At 39.7% G+C, this 24,639-nt stretch overlaps 1 protein-coding gene across 3 annotated transcripts in view; it reads left to right on the top strand.

Moving 5' to 3' along the window:
- Positions 1-24,639, top strand: part of LOC6647068 (tyrosine-protein phosphatase 99A) — a 105,642-nt gene that overhangs the window by 27,341 nt on the left and 53,662 nt on the right. For all 3 annotated transcript variants that reach the window (XM_047013534.1, XM_023178462.2, XM_047013533.1), the window contains exons 2-7: positions 6,827-6,996; positions 9,161-9,287; positions 9,560-9,683; positions 13,304-13,485; positions 15,991-16,178; positions 19,628-19,742. In XM_047013534.1, the coding sequence (XP_046869490.1) occupies positions 6,827-6,996; positions 9,161-9,287; positions 9,560-9,683; positions 13,304-13,485; positions 15,991-16,178; positions 19,628-19,742 (906 nt within the window). The remainder of the gene's footprint in view (positions 1-6,826; positions 6,997-9,160; positions 9,288-9,559; positions 9,684-13,303; positions 13,486-15,990; positions 16,179-19,627; positions 19,743-24,639) is intronic.

Here is a 24,639-nt window from a genome sequence, read left to right as displayed (position 1 = left end):
TGTTGCAACACATGCTGTTGGAGTTGCTGCATGTGTCAAGCTTCCCAGGCATTAAGATAATAATCTGAGAAAAATAATTTTTTGTTTGCTCTACTACTTTAATGATTACCGGGAGTTAAGTAATTTTGCTTGTAATGCAGGCATTGCAGGCCGCATCAACTGTCATTGCCACCGGGCTAATGTGCTTGTACCTGCCCCAGGTGCACTTTCGCACTTTGCAAGAGCAGCAACATCTGCTGCTACTGTTTCTGTAGATTGTGGGCAGGGGGCGGGAGGAAGCCAAAGGTAAGTAGGGTCTGTTGTGCCAACTGCCCGGCTACTTCGTTTTCTACTTGAGCGAAATGTAAATTTGATTATCGCACAAGCAAATATTTGTCGAATTCGTTGTCCTGGTGAAGACACCATTGGAAAAATTTGCTACTAGCAATAGAGTGGGGATCTCGACAACCCCAAATTGTCTTGGCTTGGGTTGGAGAGAAAGAGAAAGAGAGAGAGAGAGCGAGGGAGAGTTTTGGTTGTTGTTGTATTTTTGTTGACATATATATTTATCTAGACATTTGTTGTTGACATTTTTGTCGTTGTTGTTTGCTAAAAACTCAGTTGGCTTTCAACTCCCAAACTCGGCTTTTGTTTAGCTCATCATGATTAATTAAAAGTTGCCTCTTGTTGTAGCATGTTTCGTTTTTACCACGCAGCTTTTGAACAAATTACACACAACTGACAACACAGCAAAACCCGCCCACCCAGGCGACCGACATCACTGACTGACATTGGTAACGCCCACCGAGAAGACCTTCTGATCGCTTCCCTCTCTCCCCCCACCTTGTTTGGTCTATAGCAAAATGTTGTGGGCTAATGTGTCAGAGTGGCCTATGGATTACGCTGGCCAAGGAAATGGAGCCAAAAGTTGCGGGCTAACGGAGAATAGGGAAATGGTTGGTGGGCTAGCGTTGTATTTTGGACTCATTAGAAGGCCTCCGTTGTCGCTGCTGGTGTGAAAATTGCGCAAATATGTGCATTACTCGATGTCTGTATGTGTGTGTGTGTGCGGATGGGTGTTAGAATGGTTGGGTGTCTATGTGTAAACATGGCGCTTAATGAGAAAAGAACTTACTCTGCTATTTGAGTTTGTTTTTCGGCAAATGTCGGCGAGCTTTAGTTTTGCCTTGCCGGAATGAAAGGGGGTTGGGACGATGGCAAATGAAAGACAGTCAGATTGGCTGAAGCCAGCGAGGAGGGGGGCGGCGGAGGAGTGGGGGACAGGTTGACAGACATGTAAACAGATATGGCAAGGCAGCGCACCAGCTGCTCATCGGATGTAATCTCTCAGCCAGCGAAACGAATATTATAATTCCTTTTCAACTTTTTTCGTGTTCTGTGTCTTTCTACTGTACGTTTTTCGCGGTTTAAAATTAAAATCCAATTTATTTAAAATTTAAATAATGAGATAAACACGAGAAGCTTATACAACAAATGGCATTATTTTTTTGCACCATATCTCTCTCTCTCTCTCTCTCTTTTTCATTCTGTCTATCTTCTCTTCTACCGCTATGACTAATCGATGATATTCACATAAAATAAAATACATAAAATTCATTGGAAACCATTAAAAATTTATAGATATACATATATCTGAAGAGAGGCAATTTCGTTGCATAATACCAATATAAATAATATAAACAAATTATGCAAATTGCTTATCGCAATTAGAGATCAAAGTGTAATAGTGAGAATGGCATTGAATGGATACACTTAAACAGAAAAACAGTAGGAAAAAACTACTACCTCTGACAGCAATAGAAATGCGATGCAAAGCTTAGGAGCAACGAGGACAGAGGGACACAGAGAGAGCGCAAAGTAAGGGCCAGGACACTGGTAGCGACAACATCGCTAATTACTTTCTCATTATGCAGGCTATTTAGCTTTAATTACGCCAAGCACCAGCCACGACAAGGGCGACAACGCGACACACACACATACACACACGGCACACTAGAAACGATTCTCCGCTGGCAAAAAAGACAAATTTTAATTATTATTTGAAGGCTACGACTTCAAGATACCCTCGATTGAGCAGAATGCCATATAACTAGTTCAAGCCAATTACTTTGCATTCAATGATCAGAAAAGCAAAACTCTTGTCGCCTAATTCTTTACATATATTCTAAATATCTGCTTGTAACTGAATTTTATGCTCACTTGCCAAACATTTACATATTTGGTGGCAAATGCATATACCCCATGCATTTCCTCTTTTGCAGAGGGTATATCAAAAGCGCTTGCTTGTATTTGCCCAGGCAAAAGTGGTAGCACTATTTGAGCCTTTCACTTTTCACCTGGCGTTTTCATAGCCCGCTGCCAATTGCAGGGCAAGCCCAAATGTGTTACGTTTTCTATAGAGATGAACACATGGAGGGGGGGCTGGATGGAGAGCCTGCAGGGAGTGCTGCACCAATTTGCAGGCTTATCCCAAGGATGCTTACCGTGTGAGCGAACCAAAAATGGATAATGAGGATGGATGGTGGAAATGCATAAAATGAATTAAAATTTATTTAAGCACTGAGCGCAATTATTTTCATTTTCAGTTTAATTTTGATCACTTTAACATTGGCCAACATGAAATTTAATCCACGAAAATCTCTTTCGTCTGAGTGGTTAACATCGAATTTAACAAACAACAAAAAAAAAAAAATTGAAAAGGGAAAAATGAGAAAAAAAAAAGGAAAACCGACAAGAGGCAATTTTTAAAGTTTTCCGTCACCGCTAACCAATACCACACTAGGGGAGGATATATTGTGGCTAGTGTATCTGTGTGGGTGCACCTGTGTGTATGAGTGTGTGTGTGTGTGGCTTGCTTTATTTGCATTTTAATATGCCTCATATTTTATAGGGCTTTCACTTTGTTGTTGGTATTTATAATATATTTACTTTTAAGCCGCATTTGTGTAATGAAACGGAAGGGGATTATCGTTGGCCACCGCCGCCTGAACTCCGTTGCCCCTTCTCTTTTGCAGTCCATCATATAGACACACCCACGCACACCCACGTACACACAAGTACACCCACACACACACACAGACAATTCCTTTCACCCTTTAAACGAAATTGAAACACATTCGTTTGACAGTTGCCGTCAGCTTGCCTTCAATTTGATGCCAACATTATTGACTGATCCCTGATGACCCAGACCCAGAGCTCGAGCCACCCAAAACCAAGAGCCACAATTCCAGGACCCTTAGCCAAATGCTGTGGGCAAAAGAACGAAGGACTTTGCCTGCTGCTGGCTGTCTGACAGACATTTTGCCACAAATGAAACACTTCAAGTTGCCAAATTGTATGCTTGCATCTAGTTAAAGCGGTTGACAGACAAGAGAAGTCTGCCGTGTGGGCGTGGTCCAATCATATTTCACATTCGCCACTTGTCGGCTTTTATCTGGCTCGCCCCCAACCAATCCTTCCACCTCCTCATTTTTTTCCTCTCTTTGCCTCTTAATTTCATTATTCGCTGCGCTCAGGCATAAAAAAAGGATATTGCGCGTGTTACGTCTGTGTGTGTCATTATGCCGATGGATGGGTGTGTGTGTGTGTGTGTGTGTCGATGGTTGCTCACGCATTTATTTCCCCCATTTACAAAGATGACAGGCTGTCTGTACAGTAAGTCTCAGACACAGGCATCCTTTCAGTCGGTCGCATACGACGCGTCCTTTCTGTCATGGCCACGTGCGCCTACAAATTGTGAGGCTGTCCTCTGACTGTCCGCAACAGTGGCTGGAATCGCCAGAGCAGCAGCATCAGCAGCAGCAGCAGCAGCAGCAACTTCAGTTTTAATTGGATAATTACTCACCGAATACTCACTTTTTTAATCGATGCTGATATCAACAAAAAGAAACACTTAAAAGCATTTAAACAGCCAACGAAATAACAATTCAAAAGATATGCAAATTCCTTTTGCCCATCGCTCCTTAACTATTTTGAAGCAATTTGCAAAACAATTTTGACCCCCAAATGGCATACAAATGATTTAACCCAAACCAATATCCTCCATTGCTATACCCATCGACAGAGCCATAAACGCAGGCAACTTGTTGGATCGTACTACCGAAACGAAAGTCCATTGGAAATGGATTTCAGTGTCGCAAAATCCTGGTAAAATGAGGATGGAGAAATTCAATGCGTTAGGGCAAACGTAAAATCAAAACCAGAAGCAGAAAAGGGGCAAATTGCAGAAGGATTAAACTTAAATCGTTTGCAGAGAGCCATGACAGAGTCAATGGAAATGTCCGCAGGGCTTAATAACATGCTGGAAAATACAAATAGTAGCAAATAGTGGTTGCCAAGGTTATAACTACTCCGTTACACAAAAGAAAGCATCTAAAAACAATACCAAACAACTGAAAATATACATTTTGGTAATACCCTTTAGCAAAACGATATAAATCAATCAATTAAAGCACACAACATAATTGGATACAGCAATGGTAAATCTTTTGTAATTGGCTGGGACTTATAATTGTTAATAGGCAGATTTACTTTTTCAAAGTAGTTTCATAGTCTACCCATTCAGCAAAACGTAGAGTATCCAAAATGTATTACATCCAAAGGATTTATTTTTCTTTCTCCTCTGCCAAGTACTTAACGGCTAACCGTTTGGCATGGCAACAGGTCAAAACCTTCGTAGAAGACCCATTCAAGTACCAAGTACAATAATATTTGTAAAATGATGATTCTAAAGTTTCAGAGCGGTCGAGGCAGTGATGCATAAATTCAATATTATCCTGCTTGGGTGTGTGTGGTCCTTTTCGTCTCTTTTTGGTCCCTTTTCCAAGCCGATTGCCATGACAACAGACGCTGTCTCAGAGAGGCGAGTTCTGTCTGTATTTCGTTGATTAGAATCAACATAAATAAAATTAATTGTTGCCGGGTGGATTGGCTGAATGGTTGGGCTATGCTTAAATTCAATCCATGACAGAGGGTTGCATTCAATTTGATTATTAGCTGAAATCAACCAAGCGAACGAAGCATAAACCCGGCCAGGAAACAAACGGGCAAGTGCAATTGTTGTCTACCCTTAAAGATAGACAACTGGATAGATAGACATATAGATAGATGGGTGGAGTAGACTGTGGGTTAGGGTGGGGTTGCTTTTCCCAGCCTCCTTATTGGCATTTGTCGTTGGTTAATTTTCCTGTTTCATTCAGAGTATTCCCATGAGCCTTTTGGCTGCAAAGTTGCTCAAAATAATTATAATTTATTTACACTGTCTGCATTATCATTTTGTGGGGTGAACTTATTTTTTATTTAACATTTGTTAATTACCAATACCAATTTAAAAAATGAATAAAAAGTGTCAAGTTGACCATTTTGTAAGAAAAACAATTATTTTAAATTCATAAGTTCTTGTTACATATTATTTCACTCAGCAGACATGGAATTGAAACTTTTACCATAATTTCTATGAATTTTCCATATACTGACGCATTACAGAAACAAGTGTCGAAAATATTTACCATTTTTCAATTGTAATTTGTGAAAAGCTAGTGGAAAATGTATGAAATTTTTGTATATTTTTGGTATAAATGAATGGTAACAACAGCTGAATTATGCAACAGTCATTTCCATTCTGGAAAAAAAAATTTTAAATGAGTTGATCTGCCATGTCAATTTTTGGCCAAAATCCCCCGTAGCTCTGGTTTTCTGCGTCCTGGCCTGTCCTGTTCTATTCGATCTGTTTGGCTCATTCCTCGGCCTCTCCTAAAAAATCCCAATCGTTGGCAATTGAACTGTTGAAATGCTTCGGTCAGAGAGTCATTGCAATTGCATGAAAGCTGATTGCAGTCGAATGCAACAACCAGTTGAATTGCTATTGCCATTGGCCATATGCAAAAATAAAGGAGGAATGGTTAAGGGTCAAGCGAATGAATATCGAACATTTCCAAAGTGCCAGTATTTTGCCTGGGTTTTCTGCATGATTTCTCAATTCATTGCAAATGGCAGGCCAAAATAGACAGCCAGAGACAGGAGAGTTCCAGAGGGAGAGCGAGAAAGAGAATGAAGGGAGAGGAATGCCTATCGAATCCGACGTCCAAGTTCAGCCCAGTTCGGCCCTAATGCTTATTACCAACACTTGGACGCTTGGCAATTTATGCACAAGCCGCTTAGCCGCATATCGACTATGGGCAACAGTTAAGCCTTGGCCAACTGCCCAAATGCTACTGCTGTGCCAGTGCTAGTTTTGGGTCCAGGACCTGGACCATGTTCAGTCGAGAATCGATTTGTTTTTATAATTTTAATTGAAGCTCTTTGGCCTCGAGTTGCACACGGACATTTTTGCATCGAAACTGCATTTCATTTCTCTATTCTTTTGGTTTTTTTTTTTTTTTTTTGGCAATTTCCTAAACAAATATTGGACAATGGAATCTAGAGGCCTGACGTCGACTGCTGCCACCTGGTCAGGTAAAGGTAAACCAAAACCAGAAGCGGTAGCTGACACCGACTTTTGGGCATCGTTGCAAATAGTCGAAGAGTACCGACTGAGAGAGAAATCCGGGTGCTACTTTACAGTATTCTCTGCAAACATGTTATGTAATTAAAATGCCTTGTAGACATTTAACCCTTTCCTTGCCTACCTCCTTTGCTGTTGCTCCTGTTCTTACAACTGGCCGTAAACATTTTTGTGGCTGCTTGTATGCCTTTGTGTGGCCAAATAACTTAAGCCGGCTTTTGTGAAGAAGGCTTTTTAATGGTATGCTGTTGCTGCTGCTGCCGCCCTCAATTTTCACATACTCAAGCCAACGTTAACGTTATACATTTTATCCTGCACTTTCAGACGTCACAAATCTGGACTACGTTAAGGTAAATGCCGAGGCTGGCAAAAACGTGACCATACCCTGTCCGGGTGTTAACGAGCATTCGCTGGTGGACACCCTGGTCTGGAAAACAGCATCGACGACAATCGCCCAGTTTGCCAATCGCATTCCATTGCTGCATAGTCCTAGGGTGAGTATGGAAAATGTTTCTACTTTCTAGCTTCCACACCAATTTTGCAATTTATGGCGGATTTCATGTCATATTAGAATTCATTTCGCCACTCATGAAAGGAACTCTGCTGACAGGCACTTGAGAATCGTGAAGGGAAGAAAGTTGCCTTTTCTATCTCTCTCTTTCTGCCCCTATTTTCCCTAAAAAAAAGCGAGGCGAAGCTGTTAAAATAATTGATAGCCAGTTGCTAGGCGGCTATTTGAACTTTGCCAACCTCCTCCCCCACCACAAAAAAAGGGCATAGCTAAAAACTACTGCAGCTAAAGTCACAACGCGAAGTAAGTGGCCAACAGTGGTGGGAAGACAGCCAGGCCAGACGGTGCGGCTAATATATTTTAAATGTTTGATAGTTGCACTAGAAACTTGACAAAAAAATAAAAAGAAAACCGACTAAGAAACGACGAACAAAAAATATGTTCAAGTGCCTAAAGAAGCAGCCAGCAAGACAGAGCAGCTCCTTAGCTAAACGCACTCCGGGGGCCATCGCCTTTATAGGTGGAGGAGGGGCAGGGAAAGTAGCGAAGTAAAATGATGATGAAGTTGCAAAGAGAACGCTGAGAAGCTCAGCTAGTGCCTGGCTGCTTGGTGGCTCTATGTGTTAAATGGCAAACTGGGACACTTGAGCGTTGCAGCCGAAGTTGCTTCTCCAAGCCAAGTCCAAGCCAGAGCACACTCATATTTCTTGGCCCGCCAGTTCCCGCCAGTTGCTAGTCTATGGCTATTATGTGTATTAAAAGTTTTTCACCTTGGCAGCGTAGCGTAGAGAGCGGCTGCTTCATTTTATTACAACTGACATATAACCCCTGGCAAACAATGAATGAGGTTTACATATACATGCGTATATATATATGTAAGTATGTATGGTATAATATATAATAGGGCAATGTAACAATGATTAATGATTGCCAACTTGAAATAGAAAGAGAGATGGATTGAGAAAGACAGAGAAAAAGATAGTGATTTGTTTGGCCCAAAATCCACTCACATGTGCAATGAACAAAATGCGAAAATGTGATTAAAATTTACTTGAAAATTTGCCAATGCAAATTGAAAATTTCAAATATTCTGAACAATAAAACGCAATCGAGCCTGAAGTTAAGTAAAGGCAAAAGCAGAGAGGGCAACTTGAAGGGGATGAGACTGCTTGGTTATGCGGTTGAGTAACTTGCAATTTTGTGGCCAGACACACATTTATGCATGGACAGAGATAGAAAAGGATTTTAAAGTAAATAACAAGGTTCGAGCACACACACATACATACATCCATATGTAGATGCAGATAAGCCAGATACTTGATGAATAAAATCATTTTGCAACAGAAAACTTCAAACCTAAACCCAAAAATTTCCTTATTAAATTTGCCTAAAATAACAATAACACAAGACAGGTCACTTTGTCGCATGTCCGATGGGACAATTGAGATAGCCGACAAGAATTTTGCATTTAATGCAATTAGAAATTTGAGTGCAATAAAAGAAACAACAACAAAAAAAAATGAAAGAAAACCCAACAACTAGAGATATCTAAATGCAGTTTTTGTTTCACACTCACACTACTTCATTTATTCTATGTGTATCTCTATGTCAATTATGAACACAAAAAGATTGCCACAACCGAGAACAAACAAATTTGGCATGACCAGTGAAAAGTTTTGGCAACAAATTTGTTTTCATCTATATATGTATGTGTGTGTGTGTATGAGTGGTTAGAGTCAAATGTTGCCGATACTCGACCTGCTTGAGACTGTTCTTAAAATTGTTGATCCGGCCACTTGCCTGTACAATGGAAATATGCCTGTGCATATATTGGTGTGTGTGTATGTTGTGTGGGCGGATGAAAACTTATTTGTCATTCGTATTAAAAAGTTTTGTGCTGCCTTAAGTAGAAACTCGTGTTGTCCAACATTGTTGCTGTCAGAGGTCCTGTCAACATCTCAATGTCTGTCTTGGTCTGTCCTTTTTGTCAGTGGGTTGCTCTTTCCGTTTGCTTTGAACGAACACAAATAAACAGAAAAACACAACAAAAAAAAAAAACAATTTAAAAGGCTTAACAGGACAGTGATTTAATTGTTTGAGATAATTTAATTTAATTGCATTTTCATTTACATTTCTTAACATTTCAGATACAACTTTTGTCGGATAATTTTGGTTTGCAATTCTCACCATCATTGGCGAGTGATACCTCGGAGTATATATGCCTAGTGAACGATCGTCATATACCCGAAGCAATTGTCGATCTGCTTGTACAGGGTAAGTTTAATTTTAATTTCATTCCTTATCCGTTCCTCAATTTACTTACATTACATCACAGCACGGTCGCAAATACTTGACCAGTGGGTAACTTCTCTTTTTGGTTTGTTTTCTTAATGAAACGCATAACAACCTTAATGAACATTTCCCGTTTCCTTGGTTTCTCCTCTTTACCGAGTCCAAGAGTTTCTGGACTTATTTTTCATTTTAACTGAAATTTTTCTCATGTGTTTTTCTTCTCTGTTCTCTTGTATTTTCTTTTTAAAATGCAGATGTGCCTGATCCACCGGAGCGTCCATTGTTGATAAGTTTCACATCACGCTCGGTCAACTTATCCTGGGCGCATTCGCAGCATCCACGAAATGCGCCTGTCACGCATTTCATTATTGAAACGCGGTAAGTGTTGAAGGGCGGATGGGTTTTTTGTGGGGGGAGGCTGGGATGGGGATCCCTGTTGTTTTAAGCTGATGAAGTATCTGTGGTAGGCAACGGGACCGGGTCCGGACCCTTTCTCTCTTCACTCTACACCCATTTGATTGACACATGCTGGAAAACGTTCGGGATGCAACTGAGCCTGACCTCATTGCTCGGATGGATTAGCGTTTACATGTACGCTTCGTTGGCTGCACATTCATCTCCAGCCTCATAGCCAGCCTAAGCACGCACCGACATAACACGCCTCAATCGTTTTGGCCAGAGAGCTTTCCATTGCAAGAGGCATGCGTTTATTGCATTCGCCATATAGTTAAATCTTTCACTCATGCTCCGCTCGATGAGACTATGGCTGTCCTTTAATTAATATGTAAAACGATAACATACAAGAGGATACGCACTTCACTTGTGCTCCATTTAAATAGAAAAGAAAACACACATACAGACACACACACACACACACACACACACACACACACACACACAATTACAGGGGGAAAGAGAGCGAAAGAGATGCACTCATGCACTACATAGTATGTATGAGCTGCAGTGCTGGCTATTTTCCGAATAACTTGAACTCAATGCGGGGCATGAAATAAAAAGCCAGCACCCACCATATAGTCAACCACCATCATACAAAAGAGCCAAAGGAAAATGGATGAAAAAAATTCCACAAAAATAAAAAAAGAAAGGCGAAACTTTTTCAATAAATTTCCATCAACTGCAGTAGCAGTAACAGCAGCAACAGCAAAAGAAGAAGCACTACCAGCTGCAGCAGACGCCGCTAGGTCCTCCAATCGGCAGGTGGTAGGGGTTGAGGCGTGTTTTCGACAAGACACTGGGCTCAGCACAATCGATGACAGCCAACTGGAAAGCAGAGCCTGCGGTGCATTTATGCAAAATAAGAAATAACTATATACACACCAAGAGAGATTGATAGAGAGAGAGAGAGGGAGTGGGTGAGTGGGTGGGCTATAAATGTGTGTTTGTGTGCACACTTACGCGCGAGCGCCTGCCAAATGTGTGTGTGTGTTCGTTTATGTAGCATACATTTTTGGGCGAAACTTCAGCTTCAGCTTTAGCACTGACTGCATTTTTTGTATACTCTTTATCGATATGGAGTGAGGTTAAGTTCGAGCTGTTGCTGTTGCTGTTGTTATTGTTGTAGTTGTGCATGATGATGATGAGATTGGAAAGGGTGAGGGGAGGTTTGCGAGGTCTTGGAGCCGTCTCTTATTTACATTTTCGCTTGATTCGGTTTATTTGCGCATATGCATGCAAGTGAGGCATAAGTGGGTAGAGAATGTTAAATGGAAATGGTGGAGTGTCGATCATGGTGCTGAAGGAAATTGAAATGCAATGACGATGACATGCTTATGTTGGATTTTCGGCATGCAATTGAAAACAAGTAAAGTAAAAGAGGCCAGGCCATAGTGCATATTAATATTGAATAGAAGCATTCATTGATTTTTCTTAGATAAAAGCGAAACTTTTTCTAAAGACTAAAGAACAACTATGCCAACTTTGCTTTGCGTTTGATGTGTTTGTTTTTAGGCTATACAGAATGCAAACACACACACATACACTAGAATATTAAGTTTTTAATGTTTTGTTTAGTTTACATAAACTTCATCTGATGAAAATGTTATAAATTCAATGTGCTCATTCACTTTGCATATTTAATTTATTTTTCTATCCAGATTTAGTCATACATTTTTATTGATTGATTGAATCAAATTAATTAATTTTGAAGCGTATGAAAATATTTTGTTATGAAATTCGTTTTTACCTAAGCTAATTGAAGCGTAAACAAATTTGCAAGTGATGTGCAATAAACAAATGAATTGATTAGTATTATATTTTTACTTTTTTTAGTTGTTATTAAAATTATGATCAAATCAACCGATTAAATTGGTTATTTGAAAATATAGTACTTTAATATGGCCAAAGGATATTACCATTACTAGCACTTTAAAAAGTATCAATTAGACAAGAAAACTCAATATCCTTGATATCGTAGCTTTCAGTAGGAGTATTGAGATGATCTTTACACAGATAATAGTTCATGATGATAGATTTTTCTTTGACTTGCGCCCTGATCTTTCAATGGACGCTTAAGATCTTTGCCGTTTAAAAAAGGTACACCTAATATCTTAGTTTTATGAAGGACTTTTTCGGATCGAATAAAGTTCAACAGCTCGTGCATGAGTTTTGCCTACGGTCATGAAAGATACAATGGACAAAAACACACACATATTTTACACAAATTTCACGAATATGTAAGGGGAAAAATTTAAGCAGCTTACAAAAAAATTGTGTGTATTTTACGCAAACACAACCACACACGCAGAGAAAAGCACACAAAGTCATATTCAGACACTGTCATGCAGAGGAAGCATCAATACATGGTCATGGAATCGCCACAAATTTATTTGCCATTGCGGTTACTTTGCTGTAGGGAAATTTTTCTTGTATACATTGTTTTTATTGCATGTTTTTCTTTCATTTTTTATTTGAGGTTCAGTACATTTTTCATATGTTTTTTACACGATAGCCCGGCCTCGTTTGCATGCTTCATAAAGTCGCCAAACAATTCTCTTCTGTTTTCCTTTTTTTTTGAGATTGGCGACGCATATTGCATGCTTTACGGATGCAACGTGCCCGTTGGGCACTAAATGCCCATTGGCAATGCAAACAACACATGTGGCGTATCCCTTCACAGGACTTGGCACGCAGCATTGATTAATTTTAATGATTTTTTACACTACACTATTTTCTGTTTTTTTTTATCAACGCCTGTCATATAGGACAGTTGATTGTGGTTTTTTGCATCTTTCATCGATTCGCAGTGAATCAATTTTTAATCACATATAAAGTCTTCCTATTCCATGCATTCACTTAGCACCAATCCCAACGCCAGTGGGCAATATGTGAAAATTATGGGAATTTAAAGCAAAATTTAGTACACTTTTTAAATTTTTTGCCATGAAAAATGTTCATTGTGCCAGCGCTTCTGTACGTAATTTATGCGGGACAGAAAGCAGCGAAAAAAAATAAATAAAAAAGAGGAAAAACAAGAAAAAAGGGGAAAATCTTCCAAAAAGCGGAATCAGACCATTTAAATTTTCTTTTTTTTCTTACCGAGTGCGTATGTCTGTGGGTGCGGTAAAAAGCGCATAAATATTTTAGTGCCTATGCGCGGCAACACACATTTCACATAGAATGAGAATGAGGGGGAGGGGGAGGGGGAGGAGATTGAGCGTGGGATGAGTGAGATAGAGGCACCGCATCCCACAAGAGTCATGCAAATTCTGCACCCGCAAGCCTATATAAATTTTCATAATGCATTTTATGCCGAGGCTTTATGTTTATTGAAATCGGCTTTGTACGTTGATTGCAGCCATAAAATAAATATATTATATTTGGCATAAACGCAATTTAAATGGTTTAAATAATTGAACGAATTGATAGATACGAAATTATAGTGTAATTGTGCCACTGTTTTCCTGTATAAATATCTGTATATACTCGTATATGTATTTATGCATATTTATCATGTCATACATATGATTATCTCGTTTCAGTGAGGGCGAGGATGGCATTTGGGATCAATTGGCTCGCATTTATACCAAAACGAATGCCACATCATATCAGGTGACTGGTCTGACGCCCTTCACCGTCTACAGCTTTCGTTTGCTGGCCGTTAACAAGCTAGGCATCAGTCCGCCGTCCAAGGAGTCTTACTACATTGTGACTTTGCGCGAAGGTAAGTGTTTGCCCGACCTTTAGTTTCCTCAATCCCAATCCCCTATTGCTTGTCAAAGTCGTAATCGCTAAAGTTACGCCATAGTTTCACCATTTTATTGAGCCAAACCATAAAGTTGAGGTTATAGGCTTATACATATATACATACATATACATGTATATAGGTTTATATGTTCACGAGACGACACATGACATAACATTTTTTACAATCGCATTAATTTTTCATTTACATTTTCGACTGACTTTTAAGTTGACACACGACGTTCTCTTGCTTCTTGCCAAACAATTACGGCCTCATAAAGTCGGGCCGACATTGACGTTGTGTACGTTTAATTATTTTCACATTGAGGTGGGCCAGCCGTTGTATGTCGGGTACATATATATTAACTATACACGCCCACACCGAATGTGGGCGAAACTATGCGCATACACTTAAATTTAAGAGACCATTTCGGAACAGTACTTGCTCATTTCATTAACACGCCCTAAAAGAAATATATAAAGCCATACGTGTTGGCCATTTTGTTCCACTTACCGTTTAAGAACTGTGTTTTCTAAAACTCTTTTCAATCTCCAACGACTTTTTTGGAGCAATTTTAGGGTTGATTAATCTGTGAGATAAAGCAAACTGCAGCATAAAGTTTAGATACTTTTGCCATAAAGAAGGGAATCCATTTCTTGTACATTGTGTTATATAAATATTTAAATTCGTTAAACCAAATGTTGAGTTTAAGGTTTTTCAGTGTTTCAAGAAATTTATCATAGTAAACCCGATATAATTATAGTTCAAAGAACTCTAAATACATTGCAAAATTCTACTGAAAATTAAATAGTTGGACGATGATTAATAATTTGGATGATAACATCAAACGTAGCATACTTTTTTGCGCTTTGTTATGCCTTAGCCTAGCTTACCCGGTGTTATACTCTTTACTATATATATTCTTAGTAAGTTACAACTAAAACTGTCCTTAACTATTATCTTAATCGATAGAGTTCAATATTGTGACCCAGAGAACATAAGTTAACACGCATACGAAAGTAACCCGAACTTTCACAATCTTTTTGAACTATTAACCTGACAGGGGTTGACAGCAGTTTTAATATGATCGCTGCATTTCTCATATGTATCTATATATGTACATACATATATGTACGTATAGATATATGGATACGCTTATTGGAAACTTTTGCTGACATTTTACCTGATGCCTCCTTAGTGTTGTGACTGCCACAGACAATGATTAATCGTGGCGTACTTTTGTGCGTGTGCCCATAACTAAATTGCCTCCAAAAAGTCACAAAACACATTAATCACAGCACAAGTAGCACACAGTAGCATCCACCATAGTAATGCCACAGCACCCAACCACCTACGAGCCCCTTTCCATCTACTCTCACTAACAGCGACAAGCTATTAGCAACACATTTGTCTTATGTGCGTTGGCAATGACTTTGCCCAGCGGCTGGCCGAGGAGGCGCAGTGTGAAATTCCATTTACGAGTATGCCGCAACAAGGCAAATGGAATGTGACCCAAGTTTCTGTCACGGCTGCCGCTGCGGCTGCTTTTACTGATGCTATTCCGACTGCAACATATGCGGTCTCAAATTAGTCGATACATAGTTAACTATGTTTACTATGTCCTGCAAGGAGTTGAGCTCATTACGGCATTCGTCTTGGTTTGCGGTCGCTGTGCCCATTTGCCAATTTGTATAAATTAAGCTTGTCGCATGCATAAATTAACTAAAAGTGGCAGAAACAAAACCAAAAGGGAGGGGCAATCAATTGAAATAATCAAAAATGCAGAAGCCAAAACTTCTTCAAAACTTCTAGCTAAAGCATCAATGTCAAACCAAAGAGACATAAAATATCTTTTAATTTATTTATAAATTCATTGAAGTATGCATGCCACCCTCTTGTTCATAGGAGGGGGTGTGGCAAACTGCCAGATCAAGTTGCCAGAATCCAGCAAATATACATAGATTTAAGGGGGGAGACAGCCATTTTGGCTCTCACCTGGTCTAGTCGCGACACACGCATCATTTAACTTAATTCGCCACAGCCAAAGCGAAAAATCTTCTGATTCAGCCATAGGCACAGGTCGAGAGACACGGCACAGAGAGGAGATTCTCTTGCAACTTATGTTGCGTGACAGTGACAACTTGACAATGCCATAGACAACGTTACGCTAACATGACATGACTCCCTCTTCTTCTTCTCATCCTCTTCCTAGTCCGGTGGTGGAGTTGGCTGGCGGCAAGGGTTTGTCCTCCTCCGGCCGGATGGCAAGTTAAAACTTTTACGCGGTTCGTCTTTCTTCTTTTTTTTTTTTGTATTTTTGCTGTTCGTTTTTAATTTCAAATTTTTGAGTTTTTTGGCAACTTTTTGGCAGTCAAAGTTTTTAGCCTAACCACGCAGCAAGTCATCATGCCCCCTCCCCCACCGCTACGACTCTCAACTGAAAATAAACTCTATCTATCTTTTTTTTTTCTTGTTTACTTGCAGCTCCCACAGGGAAACCTATACCAACCACAGCCCATAATACATCCTCGACATCGGTTTATATCTCATGGAAGCCACCGCCGCCCGATACCATATTGGGTGAATTTCTTGGCTATCGCATTACATATCGACCACGCGATCGCGATCCAAATGACACCAAGGAAATCTATATACGCGACAATACAGTGGAGGTAAGTCCCCTGATATAGTTGTTGAATAATTGAATTTCATTGTTTCCGACACTTTGGCCGAGCATTTCGTGTTCATCCTATTCGTGTCTGACGTGCACATCATTTTCGATTTTCCCCCCTCTTTATTCAATTGCCAGTTGAGTGTGCCTTAAAGTATGCTAAAAAAAAAAAAAAACAGAAAAACAAAAACGAAACCCAAAATTTTAGGCCAGTCATGGGATGGCTTAAAGTCATATCAGCGGCGTATTAAAAAGTAATTTACAGCTGCTGTCAACCAAAGTTATTCTCACACGCTCAGCGGAGTTACGGTTACGTTTACAGTTGTTTTGGGTCGCACCTGGCAAGGTGCGAATGTTGCCAATGGGCGGATTTACTGTATCAGAGGCAATTTGTTAACGATTTGCGGCTAGTTTTCTATCCCGTCAACATTTTGACACGCAAGTTGCCATCTAATGATGGGCTTAAAGTCTAACAATAAAGGGCGAACATTTTTGTATATTCTACAAATACTTTTTGGACTTATTCAAGCTTTTAAGTCCTAGAGGCGATAACATTTTAAGCTAATAATATCAAGCTCACGAATTGCATTTTCAGTTTTCCAACATGTTCTCGTATGCGTCTGTCTGAACGACTTTTGGCAGGACTTTTGGCAGGGTTTCGGCCGGAATGTATTATATGCAAAAATTATTAGCGATAATGCTCACGTACATACCGACACTCAGGCTCAACAACGAAGTTGCCCAAAATGCTGGAAAAAAAGAAGAAGACGAGTGCTGTGTAGTCATGGTGTCGCCTGATTGCCACAAGCATGGCACGCTTTTGTGCTCGAGTGCATATTTTGCTCTCTTATCTGACATCCCCTGTGAACGACGGCACTTTTTCCACCTTCCCCTGTAGTTCTTATTGCCAAAGCAGAGACCCCCCTCCAGCTTATGGCTAAGCTTGAGTTCTTTTCTTTTTCTAGTTTTTTTTTCCGTCGCCCTTTACTCCTTTTTGCATGACGCTGGCATGCTGAAATATTATGCTTGCAGCCAGAAACGTGTGACTTCATTTTTTAAGTCGTTTTGCCAGCACTATACCGAAAAGGCCATGACTTTTTGCTATACCATAACCCACGCAGTTGGTGGCCAGCACTGGGAGCATCCAACATTGAGCTGTCACGTGTGCGCTCCAGTATGTATGTGCGTCCACTTAGTTCCCAGAGCGAAATTTGCCAATTTTCTAATTAAAATTTCTGCGCCGTAAAGCATAAATTTTTCAACTTTCAGGCAAGATAAAATCCGCGGGCCACTGTAAGCCATGCGATAGTGCGAATACCTTAAAAGCCATTTTCAAAGCAAAGAATAAAAAAACCAAAACAAAAATGGCGAAAAAAAGAAACACAAAATCTGCTGGTCCATGTTTATTGCTGCAAAGGATAAAAAGTGAAAGATGGCAGAGAAAAGAAAAGCATATCAAAAGTCCGCCCTCACAGCAGGATTCATTTACTGTGTTACGTTTTTTATCCTCTGCAATCTGTAGTTTCAACGTTTGTATATGGTATACCCTTCACATTGAAGCTGCAGCTTTCACAGACATCAAAGGAATAAAAACATAAATACGCATAAACTATTTTAAGTGTATACTACAGAGTGGATTTATTCAAATTTTGGCTTCTTAATTGCCTTGTATAACCTTCGACTGTGTAATAATGGAAACAATTGCATAGCCAATATTTGGTTTAAAAATATTATTAATAGCTCTCTGTCGAATCATTGTCGGACATTTATTCTTATTTGGCGTACTCATAGTCGTTATTTTGATGACCATTTATAAAAATTTGTTGGGGAAAACAAGTCCGATGAAGTCTTGCCTTGACTTTATCTTTCAATTAGCACACCATTCGTTTATTGGCCATGTTTTGAATTCATTTTAAAGGTGGAAGAGGCTGTCATTGAGTTAAATTAACTCTGGTTCTGTCTCTATAAACATACATTATAGAATAACTCGAATCACCTGCTATTGGTTGAATTATTTTCTAATCGATAGTCGATTTATAAGATGCCAGTTTTTTTATATAAATATCTAATTGATTTTAAGAGCTGGCGATGCATTAACAAATGAGAAAAAAAGAAAGTAAAGCGACATTTTGGCGAGTGCTAATTAATATAAGTAAATTGCCACGATGTGATGCTTTTTGGAAACTTTATCAATTTCATTATATCAATTAACCAACTTGGCCTTGGGCAATGCCAGCATCGCCAATGGAAATGCCTGCCTCTATTTGCTGGTCTATAAAACTGGGCAGCAGTTGTAAATTTTCGGCTCTCATTTACCCGGGGGCAACTAAATAAAATGAAATTATATGACCGCATTAGGCAACTAACTCACAAGGATAAAAATAACTGGAAGGAGACCGTGTAGAGGGGTGGGTTGGGTAGACTGAAGGGGAAATGGCAACTGGCGCCGTCTGAATAGCTGAAACAGCCACTTAAGCTGTTGGCATGGCAGTCAATCCGTTTTCCTAAGCAAAGCCTAAGAACCATACGAACCGAAAGCAACCAACCAAACCAACCGAAAGTAACTGAAACCCAAACCCAAACCAACTCGTACAATTCTCAACTCCCAACTACATCATATACCATATACTCATCCCTTTTGCTTTTGCTTTGCGGTATAACCGCATACACGGCAGTCAGGAGGCAGATGAGAGAGGCTCACTAATGTATGCCACATAATTTGTGTGTTGTGAGCCTTGTGAGGGAGCTAGTGTAGCCACTTTTGACCATATAATGCCCTCTGTGTGTGTGTGTGAGGGAGAGCTATGTAGGCGCACTGCTTTCTTGGCTTAGTCTGCGGCTTGTTTTATGGTTTAGCACTGCTTTTGACCTTTTTGGTTAAAATTTAATAAGCCGCAGTAGCCGCGACTTAGCAACAAGCTCGAAAGATGAGAGAAAACTTCAACCAACAGAGAGTTGCCCGAATCCTTTCAAATCATGCACCTGTGTGTGTCTGTGTTTATGTATGTATGTACATATGTATGCAGTTAAACACTCTTTATACAGGTGGACTAATTGAGACTACGTTGTTCGTTGCCCAAGCAACTCAATTTCCTTTTTGCCGTTGCCGTTGCTGTTGCCGTTGCCGTGTCTGCAAATCAATTTTAAGTGCTGCAATTTTCATATTTGCTTTGCCCACGCACAAAAGTATGCAACGCGCAATTTCCGCTTCAAGCATGCACATTGCAAAGAAACGACATGGCTTATGACGGGTAAAAAGTGTTGGTGTGTGGGTGTGGGTATACGAAACGTTTGCGGGTTTGCTGAGAAGACTCCTTTGGCATTTCAAGCGCTCAACTTTATTATGTGTAGCCGTTGCAATAGCAATAAGTATGTCTTAAAGAGCCAATTTTAATACAGAATATTCTTTTTATCCTCAATTTCTCGTCTCTCTTTCTTCTTTCTTTGCAGAGTCATGAAATACAAAACCTACAAACTTACACACAATATAAAGTCACTGTACAGGTTTTTAATCCAGAAGGCCTGGGCCCAGAGACAACCATACTGGTGATGACAGATGAAGGAGGTGAGTGTTTTATTAAAATTCTTAGTCAAAACCACTAAAAGAGATACGAAATGGAATATTGCCGAATTCTTTTTCCATTCCATATCTTTTTATATGTGTCATACAATGCTTTATATGAAAGTCCATCAAAGCCGCAGGTCAATAAATGTTCAAATTTTGTTTTGAGTTGTTAAAGAACCGCAAAATAGCAAAGGGGACTACTAGCTTGCTTATTGGCAATGCCAAAGTGACCAAGTCACGATGTGATACTTAGATATGTACATTACGCAGAGACTACCATCAACTCTAGTGTGTCAGTATCTAAGTGTGTGTGTGTGTGTGCTGCATCAAACAGAAAAATTTGCCTTTGTGTGCAGTTTTTGCTTTTAGCATTGGGGCATGTGCAACTTTGATTCGCTCGACCGCAAAATGTCTGAGCTATGCAATGAAGCAAACAAATAAAAGTTAGAGATGGAAAAATATGTTGCAATTTTTCATATATTTCATGCAGTTCTCGCACACACACACACACACACACACACACACAGACTCTCTCTTTGTGTGACTGTATTGGGTTGAAAAATACTTATAAATAAATAAATAAATAAAAAGCAAATGGAAACAAGTAAGGAAAAATAGGATTTGCTTACTTAAACTTTTTGCCATATGCTTGCCGCTTGCTGCTGCTCTGCTCAGTCAGCAAAAAGTCAGACAAAAACTGCCCAGGCATGTCTTTCGATTTTCTTGTTATGGTTATTGTTGTTGTTGTTGTTGTTGTTGCTGTGGGTATATTGCTCCAGCAGCTATGTTGGATTTCCGTTCAAGTTTCAGTTCAAAGAGCACAGACGTAGACGCGGAAGTGTTGATACCGGCGTCTCTGGCGTCTACGGAACGTAAATTATAACCATTGGCCCATAAATAAAATCAACGTGAGCACAATTTCTTCTTCTACTTTTCGTTTTTCGTTATTTTTTTTCTTGTACTTTTTTTTGTTGTATTTTTTGTTTTGTTATTTTTGGGATTTAATTTCCTGAAGTCAGCGTTAATCTGTTTTCATAAGAGCCAAATGTCTTGAGCAAACATTCTGCGCCAAGTTTCTAAGACTCGCCGAAAACTCTTTGAACAAAAAGTTGAAAAGAGCTTAGCGCATAATTAGCATAAAATTCAGCGGCAAATCCTTTATTCCAGAGTTGAGGTTCACCATGATAGTCAGAGAAACGGAGAAACGTTGGCGGTAGTTAAGAGTCCAAGAAAGTGTGTAAGAGATAGAGTGTATTTTTAACTTTTCAATGAAAACGAAAATTTGAATGAAAAATATCACTTATGCTTCGTCGACTTGGCCTCGACGTTTTCATCTTTTGTAAGCGCTTTTGCGCCTGAACTCAGTTTGCAGGAAATTATAGCAGCTGGCATTATTCGGTAATTTTAGTATTTTTTTTATTTTGTGTATATATCTTCCGTTTCGATTTCCCTCAGCTGCTGCTACTTCTTTTATTCTTTCTTGATATTTTTTCTTTTTGTTAAGTCCTGGCAGGTGGAGACAGGCAAAGCTTTCAAGGGATTTGCCGAGGCTTAGGTATCAAATTCAGACCACAACCAGCTGATGTTTAATAGCTTTCTTCAATGTTCTTACATATGTATGTACGTACGTGTATACAAAAGTTATGTTTATATGTATAAGTGCACGTGGCAGTCTGATTAATTACCAGTGAAAGTTAACCAGAGAGCCAGAGATAAAAAATACCACGAAAATTCAGCAGGAAAATTGAATTCTTCAAGTTGAAAACGAAACTTGCTCACTTAGAGAGATGTAGGGTGGCGGGTCAGACCGCATGTGGTGAAAATTATGAAACCCTGCAATGTAGTGCAGCTTAGAACTTGGCAGGAGATACCCAACTGTCTCCTCTGGTCGGGGGGTCACAGAGAGCAGACAGACCACAATACGCCGACCCAACGATAATGTCCTTTGACTCGGTCGACACACAACTCAAGTTCAAGCTTGGGGATAATGCCATCTACTAAGACTTTGGGTAGGCCCTGCGTGTATGTGGCATGTGTGCACCAGGCGGCAATTGCAAAACAATTCTAGGGCTTCACATGTTTGCCTCTTTGATTAAAAATTTGCCACTTTCTTTTACTGGCCGGCAATATCTGCTTCGGTTTCTGTCCCTTGACATTGGCCCCAGTCAGCTTAGATACGTATTTACTGGATCGACTTTTCCTTTAGCTGGACACGCACTAGAGTTTCATTTTGGGGCCCTTTTTTGTGGCCGAGTCGATTTCCTGTGCTGTTTTCTTTTCTTTCCTTTTCTTCTCTTTTCTTACCATTGCAGCATTTTGTGTCGAAGGCGTTGCCGTCTCAGCCCCCAAACACTTGTCACTGGGACCTGGCACTCACACTTTCTGACAAAAAGGACAAATAGAGTGATAGACAGGCATTGGTTTTCGTATACGGATAACTATGTTTTGTTGTCATTTCACTTACTTAGTCCTTACCCTTTTGGCCTGGCAAACACAACTTCTGACTTCAATACACAGCCAGGACACTAAATATTGGGACTACATTTCGGTTTGTTTTTCGATACCCTTTAAAAACCTCAACCCAAATTGTAGAATGTTGCACCTTGTACAAATTTAAGTAAATATGCAAAATCAACGCACACAAAATGATCCATTTGACTCGTTGTTAAAGGTAGCTGAAGCAGAAATTTGCAGCCATTTATCACAAACTCATGAAGGGCGTTTGTCAACGCCCAATGGGGTGTGACAAGTTTCTCGTATGCAACCACGGAAATTAATAGACACGAAGTGAACGAAGCTCGTCTCAGGCAATCCTAAAAGAAACGATTCAAATAGTGCGTGGCATTTCTTGAAATAACAAATTTTTAAAGAGCAAAGTAAATGGAAAATCCATTTGCAGTGCGGAACTATCAAAAGCTTGTGGTTACATCACCTGAGTCTCGAATCCGGAGGCATAGATGCGCGGTTTGCTGCCAAACGACCAAGTTTACCTAAGTACAGTGAGTCCTCAACTTGTAGCTACAAAATTAATTACCTTTTGGCTACCTTCAACTAGTTGCGGTGCACTCAAAGGAAGAACTCCGCATATCTAAAATGGGGAGGTCAGTGGATTCGCTGACTGCTTTTAAAGAGAGCGGTCCAAAACAAAAAAACAAAAAATGGGAAGAAAAACACTCGCAAAAGTAAACTCCAAACAGAGAACAAGTTTCAGGCATAGAAAACTGCGGGCTGCTGGCGGAAGTGACATCAGCAACAACAGCAGCAAACAGTTCGCTAGATAAAATCTAAGAACAAAGTTGCCTTTAATCTCAACGAAACGACTATACACTAACCGCTAGAACTACACTAAGCTAGAATAATCCAAACCTAAATAAAATCAGTTCTTTGATTTGCTATTTTTATTTTCCAATATTCAGAATGAAATATTGTCTGAAAGTTTTCGTCTTAAGGTTTTTCTACAAGCCCAAAATGAAATCACTTAAGTTAGCACAGAATTGATATCAACTTTCTCTAGATAGCCAAGCGACTCTTTCCTCCAAATAAGAGTATACGAACGCCCGCAGAAAGAGGCAGAAGCAAGCAGCTTGGCAAAAAGGAAGACGAGTGAGCACAAGGACAAACGGACGGATGAGGTACAACGTGAAAAGTATGTTTTAATAAAAGCGGAAATGAAGCAGCGTTACCGTTATTTCCTGCTTGTGCAGAGTTTGGTTTGTGTGTGTGTGTGTGTGTAGAAGAGAGAGCACGAGATAGAAGGAAAATCTCTGTCTTTGGCCAGCTGCATTTCATTTTCTGTGAAAACCAAAAATGATAAACCACAAACCACTTAAAAAAGTTGCAAGCGGCAACGGCAACGGCAACGGCGATGCCAGCAAAAACTTTTTACGTAAATAGACGAAATTAATGAGCGAAAGCAGTCGCTTCTGCCGCAAGATTAGTATGAGAAAAAAACTTCTGCATTGATCAGACACTTACCCCCAAATCCCCTCCTGGTCGTGGCAAACCCCATGACTTTACTTTTCTTGAGATTCATCGGCTCAAGTACATTGATTCCAATTTGCTTAAAGAGTTTTTGGGCCAAAGAGTTAAAGTTGAATGGGTGGGGAAAATTGCCTTTAGATAACAATTGCCAGATAAATATCCTTGATATGCAAAGCGAAATGATTATGTGAATGTGACCTCCTTCATATGGGGAATTGGCCTGGGACTTCAATTCAAATTCACCTTTATATGGCCCATCGAAGGTCTCTTATCTTATTCAACATCTTTGTGAAAGTTTTTCTCCCCTCTCCTATCCTTTTGTATTTTTTGTGAATTTTTTTTCTTGTATGTATATTCTTTGCATCTTCTCTTTTTTTTGGAGGGAATCAGGCTAATAAAACATTTCCAAGCAATCACAACTTTTGCGCTCCAGTTCGATGACTGTCATTGCATGTCTCTGACTCTGCCATCAGGCATGCAATTTGAGTTGAAGAGAAAGGAGGTCTACTCGTACATTGAAAACGAAAATGCAAAATGAAAGGCCGGGTAAAAGTCTTGTCTGGAGGGAGCGTGGCTCATGCCAAAAAAAAAAAATAAAAGCAACAACTATAAACGAACGAAATGAAATGTTGGCAAAGTTGTTGAAAATGGAGTTGACAAATAATTTCATATCATGTCTGTCTCTCTGTGAAGTTGCTTTTCTTTGATTTGCTTTCATTTTCTTGGCCAGGGATCAATTTCATTTGAGGGGAAGACTATTAGAGGCATACACACACACACACATATATATCTATGGCAGATAGTCCGTGAGACACCTGTCTCTACTAAGAATCATCGTCATCCCATTTGAACTTTTTCCTCTTCAATTTTCTGGCATTTTTCTTTTCATTTTCTTTCATTTTTTGACAAATTTTCT

Source organism: Drosophila willistoni, chromosome 3R (genome assembly GCF_018902025.1).
Source record: "Drosophila willistoni isolate 14030-0811.24 chromosome 3R, UCI_dwil_1.1, whole genome shotgun sequence".
Lineage (NCBI taxonomy): Eukaryota > Metazoa > Arthropoda > Insecta > Diptera > Drosophilidae > Drosophila > Drosophila willistoni.
This window is presented reverse-complemented; position numbering and strand designations above follow the sequence as displayed.